Source organism: Rhinichthys klamathensis, unplaced genomic scaffold, assembly GCF_029890125.1.
Source record: "Rhinichthys klamathensis goyatoka isolate OS25496 unplaced genomic scaffold, OSU_Roscu_1.1 h1tg000603l_1, whole genome shotgun sequence".
Taxonomy (NCBI): Eukaryota; Metazoa; Chordata; class Actinopteri; order Cypriniformes; family Leuciscidae; genus Rhinichthys; species Rhinichthys klamathensis.
This window is the reverse complement of record NW_026607058.1, coordinates 1639130-1658083: the sequence shown is the minus strand read 5'-3', so window position 1 is coordinate 1658083 and position 18954 is coordinate 1639130. Positions and strand designations below refer to the sequence as shown.

General features: G+C 41.0%; 3 protein-coding genes across 4 annotated transcripts in view; all 3 read right to left on the bottom strand.

Annotated features, from left to right (window-relative positions):
* LOC130075773 (zona pellucida sperm-binding protein 3-like) overlaps window positions 1-18954 on the bottom strand; it is a 33201-nt gene that overhangs the window by 8603 nt on the left and 5644 nt on the right. The gene's annotated exons all lie outside the window — the stretch shown is intronic.
* On the bottom strand, window positions 518-18531 carry LOC130075774 (zona pellucida sperm-binding protein 3-like). Of its 2 annotated transcripts, none has more exons than XM_056240542.1 (8): window positions 18004-18531; window positions 17567-17685; window positions 1523-1626; window positions 1269-1446; window positions 1011-1128; window positions 845-927; window positions 678-769; window positions 518-607 (listed from the first exon to the last, which is right to left on the bottom strand). In XM_056240542.1, exons 1-8 carry the CDS (start codon window positions 18448-18450, stop codon window positions 540-542), a joined length of 1209 nt encoding a protein of 402 aa, XP_056096517.1. In that variant the 5' UTR covers window positions 18451-18531; the 3' UTR covers window positions 518-539. The 2 variants fall into 2 exon arrangements, with proteins under 2 accessions (XP_056096517.1, XP_056096516.1); XM_056240541.1 differs by lacking the exons at window positions 17567-17685; window positions 18004-18531 and adding exons at window positions 1706-1824; window positions 2143-2733.
* Window positions 6243-8418, bottom strand: LOC130075776 (zona pellucida sperm-binding protein 3-like). Its single transcript, XM_056240543.1, has 8 exons — window positions 7857-8418; window positions 7428-7546; window positions 7245-7348; window positions 6992-7169; window positions 6734-6851; window positions 6568-6650; window positions 6397-6488; window positions 6243-6324 (listed from the first exon to the last, which is right to left on the bottom strand). The coding sequence occupies exons 1-8, from the start codon at window positions 8400-8402 to the stop codon at window positions 6257-6259; spliced, it is 1308 nt and encodes a 435-aa protein (XP_056096518.1). The 5' UTR covers window positions 8403-8418; the 3' UTR covers window positions 6243-6256.

The following is an 18954-nucleotide window of genomic DNA, read 5'->3' as shown; positions in this document are numbered from 1 at the left end:
ACATTAAGAAAATCGGATTTCTCCAGTCATTGTTAAAAAAAAAAAAAAAAAGCAAACAAAACTTGAAACTAACGTTAGGGAAGCGGCCAGAGGGATCGTTCTGCCTCCACCTAAGCTACGCCCATAAAAAATATCACCATGTTTACCAACTCAAAATTGGTCTATAGGGAGACCAACTCCATTACATCCGCAGTGCTTCATGGGACAAGGTGTTCCCTGCTGAGCAGTTTTGGAATTATTTGCTTGCCAAATTCTTAAGAGCATCATGGATACGTTTCATCAGGAATTCTGCTGTTAATCTAAAAACATGTACTGTAAACTGATGGCTTCAAAACCATATACCAATTAACCTAGGTTACCTATGGAGAAAGTTCTAAACTTCTGGAACCCTATGGTTGTATGGGACTTAAGGCACAATAGGACCATCACTTTCACCACAACAGCAAAAGGAGGCACTTTACGCCCAATTTAAAATCTGTTAAACCAGACAAGTGAAAATGACAAGTCAGAAACAAGCAAGGATTGGTTTGTCAGTTTTATTAAGAACCTCTCTTTTGCCCTTGAACCATTACAGGACCAAGTGAGGCCTTGCCTTCCCACTGAATGCCTGGAGAGAAGAGAGCCAAGTCAGAGCACTTGAATAAAAATCAACCTTAGAAAGAGCAAACCCTACCAACCTCCATAGGGAGAAGCAGCAAATTCAGCATCAGGACCACAAGTTGAGTCACAGCAACCACAAACTTGGTCGTTTCCATCAGCTGCAAACCACCTGCAAAAATACAAAGACATGGAACCTTCAACACGAGCAAAGTCCATCTAAAAAAACACATAAAAAAATTAGTACCCATTGGCAAAGGAACAGGACTTCCGCTGAGCATCACTGGGTGCAGAAGCAATAGTTGCCTTCAGAATACATGTTATGTAGATCTGCAAGGGATGACAGACAAGTCACAAAACCAAAGCAGATGGGAGGAGTCAACAAATTAACACATGATATACATAGCACATACAGAAGGACTGTTGCCCTCCTGGAACATAAACGCCTCCAGCTGGAACTGGATCTTGTCAACCTGGGACCGAGGCATGAAGCGGGAGCTGGAAGCTGTAGTTTTGGCATCCACAAAGCATCTAATGACACGACATTCGAGTTACTCTTTTTGATTGCTAACTACAACATTAAGCAAGTTGAGCTTAGCCATGAGTCTGTGACAAAGTGGTTACAAAAAGCAACTGAAACAGTCCTACCGCATCAAGGGCCATGAACTTACCCATGATTCTCAATGAAGGAATATCTTGGAAGAGAGTTCACATCAGGTACTTGAGTGGCCACACAGCGGTCCACAAACACACGCAGAGGCACATGATTGTACTGCTTCACAGATGCCTCGATGTTAATAACGCCACCCAGGAAATAGGAGTATGAAGGCCTCTGATAGGACCAATCATCTACACAAAAAAAACATTTTAGGCACAGCCACAATAGTAAAGGTGTAAATTATTGAAAGAAAACACTTGTACCAACCCATCATGATCTTCAGGGAGAAAAGCAAGACTTCTTCACCAGCCTCTGATGAAGCATAAGGGACCCATGTTGGCCTCAAGGCATCACTGCTTACATTCTGAAGCCTACAGTTAATGAAAATATCCATGAATTAGTCTCCCAGTTGCACAAGCAGCAGAGCAGAAAGTCACAGAGAGGAATTACCTTTGATAATGGCATTGAACACCAACAATTGCACCATCGGCCCGGGTAATCGGAGTACCTGCAAGCGCCTCTGGGGTGTAGGTAAGAGAGAAGGTGTAGACAAGCTCATCCTCATTCATCTGTAAGAAGATTGTGGTTACCAAGATGGTCATCCCAAAGACTTCACATATACCAAGACAGTGCCCTCATATCACTATGAATGGGATAGTGCAATGGTGGAATAACTCCTAAATAAGAGCATCAAAATGTTGTTGGTTTGAAGGGTTATTTTAAGGCAAGTAGTTTGAAAGTTCAGGATTTCCACATTCAAATAGATGGTCTTAGCTGCCCTGGCATTGCAAATGACAACCAAGTACTAAGTAAACTGACTTTCCTTGAAAGATTTTGGCTATCCTCCTTCACACCAAAATAACCCATTGAGATTTATGAGTTCTTACCATCAGCACACTGTTGCAGTCCTGTAATTCATACTCAAAGATGAGCACTCTTGCCACAGGATCCTGACCAACAACAGGACATCCTCCTAAAGACAGACCAGTTGGCTGGATCAACTGACCATTGCTGAAAAAGTCCTGCTGGACCTCTACAAGGACCCGGTTCTCGCCGCATTGAACCGCTACGCTGCTGGGAGTCACAGGTTGCCTCAACTGGAAGTCCACCGCCAACTCGCTCTGCTCCTCGGGAACGATGGGATACCTCCAATCCAAAGGCTTCACTGGACCCTGCAACAGCTGCTTCTCCTGAAGGCCAAAAGGCTCCTGTGCAAGGCTTTTGGAGACGGGACCCAAAGGACTCTGAAACTGAGAAGCCACTTGCAAAGGGTTCCAGAGCCCTAGAGGGGAAAGGCCAGGACTTCTGGAAGCTGGATCTGATTTTGGCCCCATACTTCTTGGACTTTGACTGTACCTCAAACTTCCCCAGACATCAGGCAGATCAAATGCAACTACCAAAACCACCACTAACACACCTTTCAGGAATCCCATACTAACAAACTTTGACTCAAACACCACAACACACACCAGTGCTTGGCTTTGCCATTTTGTAGAGCTTTGAATTAAGTGGGCTCCACCCCTTTTACCTTAATTGATTACCTTTGATTCTCCTCTGGACCTGTAGAGTTTATGCATCTTGGGGACCCACCACTCTTCACATTTTGTCTTGGTGCATCTCAATTCACCTACTTATCCTATGCCCTAAAATATGTACTCTTTTTGTGAAGAAAAAGTACATACTTTTGAGTGTGTAACAGAAGAATAGACAAGCTTTGGAACATACTATCACATCATAAAATAGTGTCTTTAAAGGTTGCTCTCTGTCGCTTAGTTACACGTATCCTGTCACGTAAATTGACCTGTAATTCATCTTGTCAAAGATAAAGTCCTCCACATTTAATTTAGTTTCCTACTGTATCGGAGAGAAATGCAGAAGCACGTTGATCTGCCAGTCACGGGTCCTTCATGCAGAGACTCTCCTCATATTAATGCACAATGATGCATTTAAAAGTTAATGGCCTAACAGATCTTTATAAAAGTTCACATTGTTGTTGCAGATGAAATATAACACGGATAACATTACATAACTATTTTAATCAGCTTAAATGTTGATTATTGGTCACCCAAACCCCTTTATCTAAACCTCTCTACTTAACCATCGGTCGCGCACATCCGCCATGTTTTGTAGTTTTCTGAACACTTTTAAATCGTGTTTGTATTTCTGAACTGAATCCTCCAAAGCGCAATGGGTTGTGGGCAATATTAGCCATTATAGTGAGCACGGATCCACACTTCGAAAATTTACCAGAAATAGTAGACCATCCGGGGACTTCTGCCATGCTCTTTTCAACATACTATGCTTTGGGACACAGTTCTTTTAAGCTCACATACGGTTTAGGATAAATAGTATGGGCATTGAGACTAAGGGTCAGTCTCTCTTATTTGATAAAAGGGCTGTATCCGAAATTGCATACTTCCCTACTATATAGTTGGCGAAAAACAGTATATGACAAAAGAAGTATGTTTGAATTTACAGTATTCATAAAAGAGTAGGCAAAAAGTACCCGGATGATCTACTACTTCTGGCGAGATTCTGAAGTGTGCATATGATGGGCACTTTACTATCCCATGAGGCTTCAGGAGAGGATTTTGGAAGGTCACATTACAACGACAACATGGATGTATAGTATATGGATTTCATTCATACTACACAAACAATCATACTACACAGATCATACTTTTAAGAGGTCTTGAAGTAATTACTTATTCAAAATAAATACCTACTCAATAGAGTATGTGATTTCGGATGCAGCCATTGAGTGGACATTTACATGACACCATTTTCAACTAAAAACAAGAAACTTTTTTAAGCATTTTGGCCATTTATTTACACAACCACAGAGTTTTGGAGGCCTAAAAACACACACATTAAAAAACGGGTTTCAAAGTGCAAGTTTTGGAAAACGATACCATTTTTTTCTCTGTGTAAACAACAAAAACTCGAATTTGTGAAAACTGTGAAGTTATGCGCATGCGTATTACGTGTTCAGTCTAAAGGAGCGTATTGCTTCTTTACAAAGTGTCATTGCCAACTACTGGCTTGGCAGCAGAATACAGCGTTTTGTCGTTTTTACAGATCCTTGTGAACCGGGATCATTTTGACAACATTGTTGTCTGTACTCAAAACATTTAAAAACGCTATGGAAAAACTTTCCTATTTTTAGTACATTGTCGTGTAACCATACACTTAGTTCAGTTAAAGGAGTTCTTGCCTAATGAGCTGATGAATTTTACAAGCCTGATTCAAAAAGGGAGACAGAAAATGTGCAGATTATTAGTGGGTCCCAAGAACCAAAGTTCAAAAATCAGTGTCCGAAATCACGTACTATCTGAGTAGGTACTACATTTGAATTTACTTTTTGACCATTAAAAAATTATCCTCTCTATAGAATGAATGAAATTTAGACAAACTACATCTATGTTATTATCTTGTGACCTACCAGCACTAGTTGCGTCGCTTTACTGGTATTCATAAATCCTCTCCCATGGCCCCATTGAATGCACACTTCAGAATTTTCACAGAAGTAATAAGCAATTCATGGACTTTTCACCTACTGCTTTTCAAATACTATGTAGACATAATATTTTGGCGTACCGTATTTCCGCATACTACATTATAGGGAAGTACTTGAGTTCAGACACAGCTCAGGAATGAAAACCACTACATTAGCAAATGAGAACAGCCTGGAAAGTCACTAGAAGACTTCACATTTTAATCTACAATCATTCACAATTTTACAAATAAGCTTGTCCATGACAGAAACTTAATGCAATCTAAAAAGAACCAGAGTTCAATTGATAGACTAGAGATTCATAAAAACAGAGCCCAGAGAGAGAGAGAAGGGGGGTTAGTTTTGTATAACCACTAGGGCTTAGTGATTGAACTTCAGATAAAGTTTATTATAAACTATGAACCATCACAACACTCATATACAAAGTTTGAGAGCACAGGAATACAATAGACCAATTTCGAGCCGACGTCACGGCGCTAGCTGGAGGCAAAACAAAGGGAAAACTGGAGGCGACCAATACAAACCAGCACAGATTCGGCTACATAAGGAGCTTAAATTTTTATTAAATGTCGTGTTGTTGGGTGCAAGAATCGATGAAAAATGAATATGCTGTATCTGAAATGTTTATTTCTAGAAAATTCACATCATTAAAATTGCACCGTAATGTCACGTTACATTGTCGTCTTCTTGGCGCTGGCTAGGCAGAACTAGCCATTCAGACCACATGACCATTCAGCACATAGTTATAGACATCTAAAGTTTATGCACGCAGTTTCTCTATCGGATAGGTGTAGAAGTCAGGCCACTCAACCAGAGGTAGCGTTAATGCCGTCAGATCGTCCATCCATTGACAGCATGTATAGTACGGGTCAGCCAATCTGGTTCCGTCCGTTAAAATTAACTTTTGAAAATAACAATCACGGTCCTGGACAGGGAGTGACCTTACACATTAAGATAAAATCGGATTTTCTCCAGTCATTGTTAAAAAACAAGCTAACAAAACTTGAACTAACGTTAGGGAAGCGGTCAGAGGGATCGTTCTGCCTCCACCTAAGCTCCGCCCACAAAAAAGTCACCATGTTTACCAACTGAAAATTGGTCTATAGGGAGACCAACTCCATTACATAGCAGTGCTTCATGGGACAAGGTGTTCCCTGCTGAGCGGTTTTGGAATTATTTGCTTGCCAAATTCTTAAGAGCATCATGGATATGTTTTTCATCAGGAATTCTGCTGTTAAACTAAAAACATGTCATGTAAACTGATGGCTTCAAAACCATATACCAATTAACCTTGACGTTTGGTTACCTAAAGAGAAAGTTCTAAACTTCTGGAACCCTATGGTTGTATGGGACTTAAAAAAGGCCCAATAGGACTTTTTCCACTTTCACCCCATCAGCAGAATGATTTTGCCCAATTTAAAATCTGTTAAACCAGACAAATAAAAATGACAAGTCAGAAACAAGCAAGGATTGGTTTGTCAGTTTTATTAAGAACCTCTCTTTTGCCCTTGAACCATTACAGGACCAAGTGAAGCCTTGCCTTCCCACTGAATGCCTAGAAAAAAAAAAGAGCCAAGTTAGAGCACTTGAATAAAAAGCAACCTTAGAAAGAGAAAACACTACCAACCTCCATAGGGAGAAGCAGCAAATTCAGCATCATGACCACAAGTTGAGTCACAGCAACCACAAACTTGGTCGTTTCCATCAGCTGCAAACCACCTGCAAAAATACAAAGACATGGAACCTTCAACATGAGCAAAGTCCATCTAAAACAGACAAAAAATAAAGATAAAAGTACCCATTGGCAAAGGAACAGGATTTCCGCTGAGCATCACTGGGTGCAGAAGCAATAGTTGCCTTCAGAATACATGTTATGTAGATCTGCAAGGGATGACAGACAAGTCACAAAACCAAAGCAGATGGGAGGAGTCAACAAATTAACACATGATATACATAGCACATACAGAAAGACTGTTGCCCTCCTGGAACATAAACGCCTCCAGCTGGAACTGGATCCTGTCAACCTGGGACCGAGGCATGAAGCGGGAGCTGGAAGCTGTAGTTTTGGCATCCACAAAGCATCTAATGACACGACATTCGAGTTACTCTTTTTGATTGCTAACTACAACATTAAGCAAGTTGACCTTAGCCATGAGTCTGTGACAAAGTGGTTACAAAAAGCAACTGAAACAGTCCTACCGCATCAAGGGCCATGAACTTACCCATGATTCTCAATGAAGGAATATCTTGGAAGAGAGTTCACATCAGGTACTTGAGTGGCCACACAGCGGTCCACAAACACACGCAGAGGCACATGATTGTACTGCTTCACAGATGCCTCGATGTTAATAACGCCACCCAGGAAATAGGAGTATGAAGGCCTCTGATAGGACCAATCATCTACACAAAAAAACATTTTAGGCACAGCCACAATAGTAAAGGTGTAAATTATTGAAAGAAAACACTTGTACCAACCCATCATGATCTTCAGGGAGAAAAGCAAGACTTCTTCACCAGCCTCTGATGAAGCATAAGGGACCCATGTTGGCCTCAAGGCATCACTGCTTACATTTTGAAGCCTACGGTTCATGAAAACACCCATTAATTGGTCTCCCAGTTGCACAAGCAGCAGAGCAGAAAGCCACAGAGAGGACTTACCTTTGATAATGGCATTGAACACCGACAATTGCACCATCGGCCCGGGTAATCGGAGTACCTGCAAGCGCCTCTGGGGTGTAGGTAAGAGAGAAGGTGTAGACAAGCTCATCCTCATTCATCTGAAAGAAGATTGTGGTTACCAAGAGGGTCATCCCAAAGACTTCACATATAACAAAACAGTGCCCTCATATCACTATGAATGGGAAAGTGCAATAACTCCTAAAAAAAGAGCATCAAAATGTTGTTGTTTTGAAGGGTTATTTAAAGGAAAGTAATTTGAAAATTCAGGATTTCCACATTCAAATAGATAGTACTTGGTTGTCATTTGCAATGCCAGGGCAGCTAAGACCAAGTAAACTGACTTTCCTTGAAAGATTTTGGCTATCCTCTGCCACAACAAATAACCCATTAAGATTTATGAGCTCTTACCATCAGCACACTGTTGCAGTCCTGTAATTCATACTCAAAGATGAGAACTCTTGCCCCAGGATCCTGACCAACAACAGGACATCCACCTAAAGACAGACCAGTTGGCTGGATCAACTGACCATTGCTGAAAAAGTCCTGCTGGACTTCTACAAGAACCCGGTTCTCGCCGCATTGAACCGCTACGCTGCTGGGAGTCACGGGTTGCCTCAACTGGAAGTCCACCGCCAACTCGCTCTGCTCCTCGGGAACAACGGGATACCTCCAATCCAAAGGCTTCACTGGACCCTGCAACAGCTGCTTCTCCTGAAGGCCAAAAGGCTCCTGTGCAAGGCTTTTGGAGTCGGGACCCAAAGGACTCTGAAACTGAGAAGCCACTTGCAAAGGGTTCCAGAGCCCTAGAGGGGAAAGGCCAGGACTTCTGGAAGCTGGATCTGATTTTGGCCCCATACTTCTTGGACTTTGACTGTACCTCAAACTTCCCAAGACATCAGGCAGATCAAATGCAACTACCAAAATCACCACTAACACACCTTTCAGGAATCCCATACTAACAAACTTTGAGTCAAACACCACAACACACACCAGTGTTTGGCTTTGCCATTTTGTAGAGCTTTGAATTAAGTTGGCTCCACCCCTTTTACCTTAATTGATTACCTTTGATTCTCCTCTGGACCTGTAGAGTTTATGCATCTTGGGGACACACCGCTCTTCACATTTTAGGTGTGTTGACTTCATGCAGCTCTGCGCAGACCGATCGGCGGCTGACTTGAAGCAGTGCATGCCGGTTAGAAATTTTGTCCGACTTGATGCAGCGCCGACGCCACATGACTGTGACGTATGCATGCCATCAAAGTACCGCAAGATCGATTCGGGAGAACTCCTTCTTCTTCTTCTTCTTTGGATTTTTACGCCAGTTGGCATCCATTGAGTTGCATTACTGCCATCTTCAGGCTTTATCTACCCTTTACTTTCACTCATACTAAATCCGCCTATCTGATCCAGTCCCCCTCAAAAAATCAAATAACAATTTCCTACCCTCCACACTCTCTCCATACTCCAATAAACTTTTTACTGTATCATCTACCCTTCCTATATTTTTAAAACTGTGTTATCATTTCTTGTCTTTCCTGATTAAATTTCCTACATGCTATAAGAACATGTTCTACTGTTTCAGCCTCCTGACATTGTTCACACATTCCTGTAGGATGTTTTCCTATAATTAAAAGTGTACTATTAAGATTACTATGCCCAATTCTCAACCTGCTTATTCTCACCTGCTCTTTTCTCTTTGTTCCCCTACTTCTTGATATACCTACTTTTCTTTGAATTTCGTATAAATGTCTCCCTTTTGTTGCATTATCCCAACTTTGTTGCCATTGTTGATTTACACTTCTCCACACTATGCCTTTCCCCTCTGATTTAGACAATTTAATATTTACTTCAACTTCTCCTTTTTTAACTGCTTCTTTTGCCACTTTATCTGCTTTCTCATTCCCCTGTATTCCCAAGTGTGCAGGGACCCACATAAATATGACATTTTTCCCCTGCCTATTTATTCTTGAGTTCATAAATAAAACTTCATACAGCAGGTCCAGGTAACTTCTAGATGTACCTGTCGTCATGCTTACTAGAGCTGATACAGAGTCACTACATATTAATATTCCTTTATCACTAATTTGTTCTGTCCATTCTAACGCCATCAATATGGCAAACATTTCAACTGCAAATACACTCAGACAATCCGATGTTCTTTTACTAATTTCCACTTTATATCTAGGAATAACCACTGCCGACCCTGTTGCCTCTGTTTTGCATGTCCTTTGACCCATCTGTGAAAATCTGAATACTTTCCTTATACTTACATTCCTTATAACTATAATATACACTATTTAAATCAGCATTCTTATTATTCTGTTTAATCTCAAGTAGCTCTAAATCTACACATGGTATTTCTAATTCCCAGATAGGTCTGATAGGCCACACCACATTTGCGCCAAACTCTTTATCATAAACCCCTGTATCTTTTGCCATTTGATCCCCTGTCCACCCAAAACTTGTTTTTTGATTTGTCTCCTTCTCCCAGCATGTCTGCAGCACCTTTTTTGCTGGATGACTATCTCCATGCCCTCTTAAATTAACCCAATAATTAGCCCCCAGCTGCTTCCTCCTCAACCACAATGGCATTTCACCTGCTTCAACTTGGAGAGCACATACTGGGGAAGTTCTAACCGCTCCTACACACACTCTTAAAGCCCGAGCTTGAATAACATCCAGATCTGCCAACACAGATTTGGCGGCTGAACCATATACAATACTTCCATAGTCTAACCTTGATCTTATTAAGGCTATATATATGTATTTTAGCGATGCTACATCCGCTCCCCACTCCAATCCTGCAAGACACCTCATGACATTTATAACTTTTTTACACTTATCAATTACATATCTAATATGCTCCCTCCATGTTAATCTCACATCAAAATATACTCCCAAAAAACGAAAACTTTCAACTCTCTCTAACTTATTCCCATACAATTTCAGATACCATTCCCTGACTTTCTTTCTTGTGAAGAACATAAATTTTGTTTTTTCCACTGAAAACTTAAATCCCCATTCTGTCCCCCACTTCTCGACTTGATTAATTCCATCTTGCAGTTTTTTTAATGACATATTCCACATTTCTCCCTCTTTTCCATAATGCTCCATCATCTGCAAACAATGATCTCCCCATATCATTTGGAATGTTTACAAATACATCATTTATCATAATGGAAAATAAAGTTGGACTTGGGGTTGCACCCCTGAGGTGTCCCATTCTCTACCGTATATTGACTTGATAATTCTGCTCCTATCTTCACCTGAATAGTTCTTTCATTTAAAAAGTCCATAATCCAATTAAATATTCTTCCTCCAACACCCATTAGATTCAGTTTAATTAGCAATCCTTCCTTCCATAACATATCATATGCCTTTTCCACATCGAAAAATACTGCAACCATTGTCTCTTTGTTTATTTGAGCTTTCCTTATTTCATCTTCTAGCCTAATCACTGAATCTATAGTACTCCTTCCCTTCCTGAAACCGCTTTGATATGAAGCCACCATTTCTCTTTTCTCCAAAAAGTATGTTAACCTCTCATTCACCATACGTTCCATTATCTTACAGATATGGGACGTCAAAGCAATTGGTCTATAGCTTCCAGGTTTGCTGGCATCTTTTCCTGGCTTCCTTATTGGAATTATTATAGCCTCCTTCCAACTCCCTGGTATTATTCCCTCTATCCACACTCTGTTGTACAACATCAATAATTTTTCCATACCTTCCACACTTAGATGCTTCATCATACTATAACATATTTCATCTTTCCCTGGCGCTGTTTGTCCTGCTTTGTCTAGTGCCCTTTTTAACTCTCCTATTCTAAAGGGGACATTTTGTACATTCTCCATACTACTTTTCCTACCCAAAGCCTCCATATTTTCAGATTTTGTTTTCTCTCTACCTCTTCTACCTTCTTCCTGCAAATTATTTGATCCATGTATCGTAACAAACGTTTTTGCCAATAACTCTGCCTTTTCCCTATTTGTTACTGCTGTCTTATTTCCCTCAAACAGAACCGGAAAATTCCATTCCCTCCTGTCCCCCCCATCTTTTTTATCATCCCCCACACTTCCCCAACCTGAGTTGAGTTTCCACTAGAATCACAATACTCCCTCCATTTTACTCTTTTTGCCTGCCTTATTGTCCTTCTTACTACTGCCTGTGCTTGCTTGTACTTAATCAAATGTTGAAAATTATGAGTTCTTTTAACTAGTTTAAATGCCTTATTTCTATTTTTCACTGCTACCTTACATTCATCATCCCACCATGGTACTACTTTCTGTCTTGCTCTGCTTTTGCTTTTAGGAATTGATTCTATTGCAGCCAATATTATACCTTGCTTTAATTTACTGTCCATTGTTTCTATATTCATCCCTTCATGAAGCTGACTTAAATATCTATCACTTACTTCAAGAAATTTCTCCCAATTAGCCTTCTCAAATATCCATTTCCCGTTCTCTATGACCAGTGGTGTTTCCATATTTATCTTGCACCATATTGGATAATGATCACTCCCTATAGTTCCTTCATGATACACTGACCAATCACATAATGATGCCATGGTATTTGATACCAAAGTAAGATCTAGTACAGATTCTTTTCCTGTATTTACATCTATCCTAGTGTTACTTCCATCATTTAAGCATACTAAATTCTTTTCATCAAGTAACTCTTCTATCACCTTCCCATTTGTATCTGTTCTATCACTACCCCATAATGTGTTATGTCCATTAAAATCTCCACACCAAACAATATTACTACTATCCTGCCCTTCTATCTCTTCCAGCTTCATTAATTCTAGTTTCTTGCATGGGTTATAATAATTCACAACTGTTACTTCTTTCTTTGCCCAAATTTTCACTACCACATACTCTTGTTCCCTTCCTATCCCTAAAATCCTGTAAGGAATGCCCTGCTTTATAAAAGTGACACATCCCCCTCCTACCCCCCCTATTCTTGCCTCACAATTACATACCCATGTAGAACAAAATCCAAATTTGGTTTTAACCAGGATTCTTGTATACACACAATGTCAGGTTTTTCCCCTCTACTAACTATAAACTGTTTGAAATCTTGCCCATTAGCTATCAAGCTTCTCGCGTTCCACTGAAGAATTAAAATTATTAGTGTTAGAACTATCAACCCAGACATGCTACCTCTTGACGTGACTGTATACTAAGTTCATCTCTTACTTCTTCCCACCTTAATCCTATCATATCCAAATGATGCACTGCAGCTTTTACTATGACCTGAATCCGTTCAGTTTTAGATTTGATCTCATATGTTGCATTTATCACTCCTGCAATGAATGTCACCATCTTCTTCTTTTCTACCCATGTCTTCTTCTCATCTTGCTGTTTTCTCCCCACCACTTGCTCTTTACTACATCCTCCCTCCTTATACTTCTCATTTCCTCCTGCCATCTTAACTGCCTCAGCATACGATACTTTTTCCTTTACTCGAATTTGTTGTACCTTCACTTCTTTCTTCAATACCTCACACCCCCAATATGCAACAGTGTGATTACCACCACAGTTACTACACTTGGGACTCACTCCTTCTCCACACTTTCCATATTCATGATCCCCCCCACACCTAGCACATTTCCTCTTTCCTTTCCTCCCTCCTTTCCTCCAAATTCTACCAAAACAGTTTCAGTCTCAATTTTCTCTATTCCTCTTGTCATTCTTATCACACTCTTAACTGATCCCTCCCTCACTTTCAAGTTCCCCATTAGCTCCCTCATACTGACATTTAGAGGAACTCAAGATATCACCCCTTTACTACCATTGATTCTTTGTTCTCCAACTTTTACAACCTTAGATACTTTAATTTTTCCATCCATAGTCATCTTCTTTGCTTTCACCACTTGTTCTTCACTACTACATCCTATTAGCAAGTTTCCATCTCCTAATACTTTTGCATGATTTACTTCCCCCACTTGCCCTCGAATGATTTTTGTTAACTTCAATGGATCCATTTTCTTTACTCCCCCTTCCCCCTCCAATCTTAACACTACATTAAGCACTCCTGCCTCTGGATTCTTCCTCTCACTTTCTCCTCCCTCATTTTCTGTTTCACTTAAACTAACTGTATTTTTCTTTCTCTTAAACCTACCTGCTTCCCTGTTCTCTTTCCGTCTTACCACCTCTTCCCATCCTTTTCCTCCCCCCTCATCTACGTAATTTCTCTCTTCCTCATTAAACTCCATACTATTACTATCCTCTGTCTCCCTCCCTGCCATTCTATCCGAGTTCACAAGGAACCCCGCAAAACTATCGTTCCGGACCTATACAGGCCGTCGGTCAATAGTCCTGCACAGTGTTCCCCGCAAAACTCAATTCTACTACGATACAAGTGTAATCTCACTAAAACTCTGGGTGTAAACAATGCCTGGCAAACGATCTCTCCCACACTCCCTTTTTCGACGCCGTATCCGTTTCCACGCCACCGGGCTCGGCACTGGAGTCCTATCCCGCAATATTTTCTTCTCAGTGCCTGCTCCCTCCCAGCCGGAGAACTCAGCCAGCGCAGCTTCTCAAGAGCAGCTGCACAAGCTCTGATGACGTCACAGCTGTTCCACGATTCGCCGGGTTCACCGCATGACAACGATCACGTTTATTCTCACACCTATAGTTCCATTAAAGCTCACAAATCAGTTTTTTATAACAGTAAACAGTCTTTTCATGTAGTCACGATGTTATATTGTGTCATGTTTATCAAAATAAAACTGATTAAAAAACGTTGACTCCACTTCATTGATATAGGCTAGGCTTATTTTGAACTTCATTCTTGTTCAAACAGATGCTGTATGAAGCAGTAAAGTATTGAATGAAAATGTGTCTGAAATATCTGTGTATTTGGCAAATATTGCATTTATTTCACTTCAGCTGTGGTAAAGTATGCAAACACCACGTGAGCGGTCACTACGGGAACCAGAAAGTGTCCGACTTCACGTCTCCGTTTGCAGCTCCTGCCCGCCTGCACGCGGCAACTCTCGCCGATCGGTTACATCCAGCCGCAGCTGATGTCGAACACACCTTGTGTCTTGTGCTGCGTTCCAGTCCACTTTTAGACATGCACTTGCGAACTTCCCTAAGCACTTGCCCTGGGGGGAATCCCTGCCGCCATTTTGAAGTGCGTTCCACTTTTCATGAAGTGGACGAGGTAAGTTTATATGGACAGACCCTCGCTCCCTCGATCTTGACCGAGGGAGCGAGTCTACTTCATATGTACACTTCAGGCAGCTCCATATACCACAATGCAACACGATTGTGACGTCACCGTAGATCTCGTCTTATCACCACCACCACAAACAACTCTATGATATATTAATTATGATTTTTTTAATTTAAAACAACCCAAACACACATATATACATTTGGATGCTGCATTAAACAAATTCTTAAAGGGAAAAAAATTTAAATAATGAATCAACTCCATAGCTGATTCCAAGTGATCAAGGGCTTAGGACGTTCCAATTCAGCCTATTGTTTCCGCCAGTAGTGGGCACTCATGCAACGTAAGCAATGACGCACATCCAAGTGAACGAGACGGAGGGAATTTAGCTAGTGAAGGGCATGAAAGTTTTGGAATGGAACGCAGCACTAGTGCATCTCAATTCGCCTACTTACACCATTCCCTAAAAGTATGTACTCTTTTTGTGAAGAAAAAGTACATACTTTTGAGTGTGTAACAGAAGAATAGACAAGCTTTGGAACATACTATCACATCATAAAATAGCGTCTTTAACGGTTGCTCTCTGTCGCTTATTTACACGTATCCTGTCACATAAACTGACCTGTAATTCATCTTGTCAAAGATGAAATCCTCCACATCTAATTTAGTTGCCTACTGTATCGGAGAGAAATGCAGAAGCACGTTGAGCTGCCAGTCACGGGTCTTTTTAATGCATAGACTCTCCTCATATTAATGCACTGATGCATTTAAAAGTTAATGGCCTAACAGATCTTTATAAAAGTTCACATTGTTGTGGCAGAAGAAATATAACACAGATAACATTACATAACTATTTTAATCAGCTTAAATGTTGATTATTGGTCACCCAAACCCCTTTATCTAAACCTCTCTACTTAACCATCGGTCATGCACATCCACTATGTTTTGTAGTTTTCGGAACACTTTTAAATCGTGTTTGTATTTCTAAAATGAATCCTCCTCCAAAGCACAATGGGTTGTGGGCAATATTAGCCATTATAGTGAGGACGGATCCACACTTCGAAAATTGACCAGAAACAGACCATCCGGGGACTTCTAGGCATACTCTTTTCAACATACTATGCTTTGGGACACAGTTATTTTAATCTCACCTACTGTTTAGGATAAATAGTATGGACATTGAGACGCAAAGTCTGTCTCTTATTTGATAATAGGGCTGTATCCGAAATTGCATACTTCCCTACTATATAGTTGGCGAAAAATAGTGTATGACAAAACTAGCATGTTTGAATTTACAGTATTCATAAAAGAGTAGGCAAAAAGTATCCAGATGATCTACTACTTCTGGCGAGATTCTGACACTTGTCCATGACAGAAACTTAATGTAACCTAAAAAGAACCTGAGTTCAATTGATAGACTAGAGATAAATAAATACAGATTCCAGAGAGAGGGGGGGGGGGGGGCTGCATGATGCTCCAAATTCTTAAGAGCATCATGGATATGTTTTTCATCAGGAATTCTGCTGTTAAACTAAAAACATGTAATGTAAACCGATGGCTTCAAAGGCATATTCCAAATAACCTTGGTTACCGATGGAGAAACTTTTAAACTTCTGGAACCCTATGGTTGTATGGTTGATGGGACTAAAAAGCACAGTAGGACCATCACTTTCACCACATCAGCAGAATGAGGCACTTTTTCCCCAGTTTAAAATCTGTTAAACCAGACATGAAGAGAAACAAGCAAAGATTGGTTTGTCACTTTTATTAAGAACCTCTCTTTTGCTCTTGAACCATTACAGGACCAAGTGAGGCCTTGCTTTCCCACTGAATGCCTAAAGAGAAGAGCCAAATTAGAACACTTGAATAAAAATCAACCTTAGACAGAGCAAACACTACCAACCTCCATAGGGAGAAGCAGCAAATTCAGCATCAGGACCACAAGTTGAGTCACAGCAACCACAAACTTGGTCGTTTCCATCAGCTGCAAACCACCTGCAAAAATACAAAGACAAGGAACCTTCAACATGAGCAAAGTCCATCTAAAAAACACAAATAAAAAAATTAGTACCCATTGGCAAAGGAACAGGATTTCCGCTGAGCATCACTGGGTGCAGAAGCAATTGTTGCCTTCAGAATACATGTTATGTAGATCTGCAAGGGATGACAGACAAGTCACAAAACCAAAGCAGATGGGAGGAGTCGTCAAATTAACACATGATATACACAGCACATACAGAAGGACTGTTGCCCTCCTGGAACATAAAAGCCTCCAGCTGGAACTGGATCTTGTCAACCTGGGACCGAGGCATGAAGCGGGAGCTGGAAGCTGTAGTTTTTGCATCTACTAAGCATCTAATGACACAGCAATCAGAAAGAGTAACTTGAATGTCAACTACAACATCAAGCAAGTAGACCTTAGCCATGAGTCTGTGACAAAGTGGTTACAAAAAGCAACTGAAACAGTCCTACCGTATCAAGGGCCATGAACTTACCCATGATTCTCAATGAAGGAATATCTTGGAAGAGAGTTCACATCAGGTACTTGAGTGGCCACACAGCGGTCCACAAACACACGCAGAGGCACATGATTGTACTGCTTCACAGATGCCTCAATGTTAATAACGCCACCCAGGAAATAGGAGTATGAAGGCCTCTGATAGGACCAATCATCTACACAAAAAAAACATTTTAGGCACAGCCACAATAGCAAGGGTAAAGGTGTAAATTGAAAGAAAAAACTTGTACCAACCCATCATGATCTTCAGGGAGAAAAGCAAGACTTCTTCACCAGCCTCTGATGAAGCATAAGGGACCCATGCTGGCCTCAAGGCATTACTGCTTACATTCTGAAGCCTACGGTTCATGAAAATACCCATTAAATGGACCCAGTTGCACAAGCAGCAGAACAGAAAGTCACAGAGATCACTCACCTTTGATAATGGCATTGAACACCGACAATTGCACCATCAGCCCGGGTAATCGGAGTACCTGCAAGCGCCTCAGGGATGTAGGTAAGAGAGAAGGTGTAGACAAGCTCATCCTCATTTATCTTAAAAGAAGATTGTGGTTACCAAGAGGGTCATCCCAAAGACTTCACATATACCAAGACAGTGCCCTCATATCACTATGAATGGGAAAGTGCAATGGTGGAATAACTTCTAAAAAAGAGCATCAAAATGTTGTTATTTTGAAGGGTTATTTAAAAGCAAGTAATTTGAAAATTAAGGATTTCCACATTCAAATAGATGGTCTTAGCTGCCCTGGCCTTGCAAATGACAACCAAGTACTAAGTAAACTGACTTTCCTTGAAAGATTTTGGCTATCCTCTGCCACACCAAAATAACCCATTAAAGATTTGAGTTCTTACCATCAGCACACTGTTGCAGTCCTGTAATTCATACTCAAAGATGAGCACTCTTGCCCCAGGATCCTGACCAACAACAGGACATCCACCTAAAGACAGACCAGTTGGCTGGATCAATTGACCATTGCTGAAAAAGTCCTGCTGGACCTCTACAAGGACCCGGTTCTCGCCGCATTGAACCGCTACGCTGCTGGGAGTCACGGGTTGCCTCAACTGGAAGTCCACCGCCAACTCGCTCTGCACCTCGGGAACGATGGGATACCTCCAATCCAAAGGCTTCACTGGACCCTGCAAAAGCTGCTTCTCCTGAAGGCCAAAAGGCTCCTGTGCAAGGCTTTTGGAGTCGGGACCCAAAAGACTCTGAAACTGAGAAGCCACTTGCAAAGGATTCCACAGCCCTAGAGGAGAAAGGCCAGGACTTCTAGAAGCTGGATCTGATTTTGGCCCCATACTTCTTGGACTTTGACTGTACCTCAAACTTCCCAAGACATCAGGCAGATCAAATGCAACTACCAAAACCACCACTAACACACCTTTTGGGAATCCCATACTAACAAACTTTAACTCAAACACCACAACACACACCAGTGCTTGGCTTTGCCATTTTGTACAGCTTTGAATTAAGTTGGCTCCACCCTTTTTACCTTAATTGATTACCTTTGATTCTCCTCTGGACCTGTAGAGTTTATGCATCTTGGGGACCCACCACTATTCACATTTTGTCTTGGTGCATCTCAATTCACTTACTTATACTATGCCCTAAAAGTACGTACTCTTTTTGTGAAGAAAAAGTACATACTTTTGAGTGTGTAACAGAAGAGTAGACAAGCTTTGGAACATACTAACACATCATAAAATAGCGTCTTTAACGGTTGCTCTCTGTTGCTTATTTACACGTATCCTGTCACATAAACTGACCTGTAATTCATCTTGTCAAAGATAAAATCCTCCACA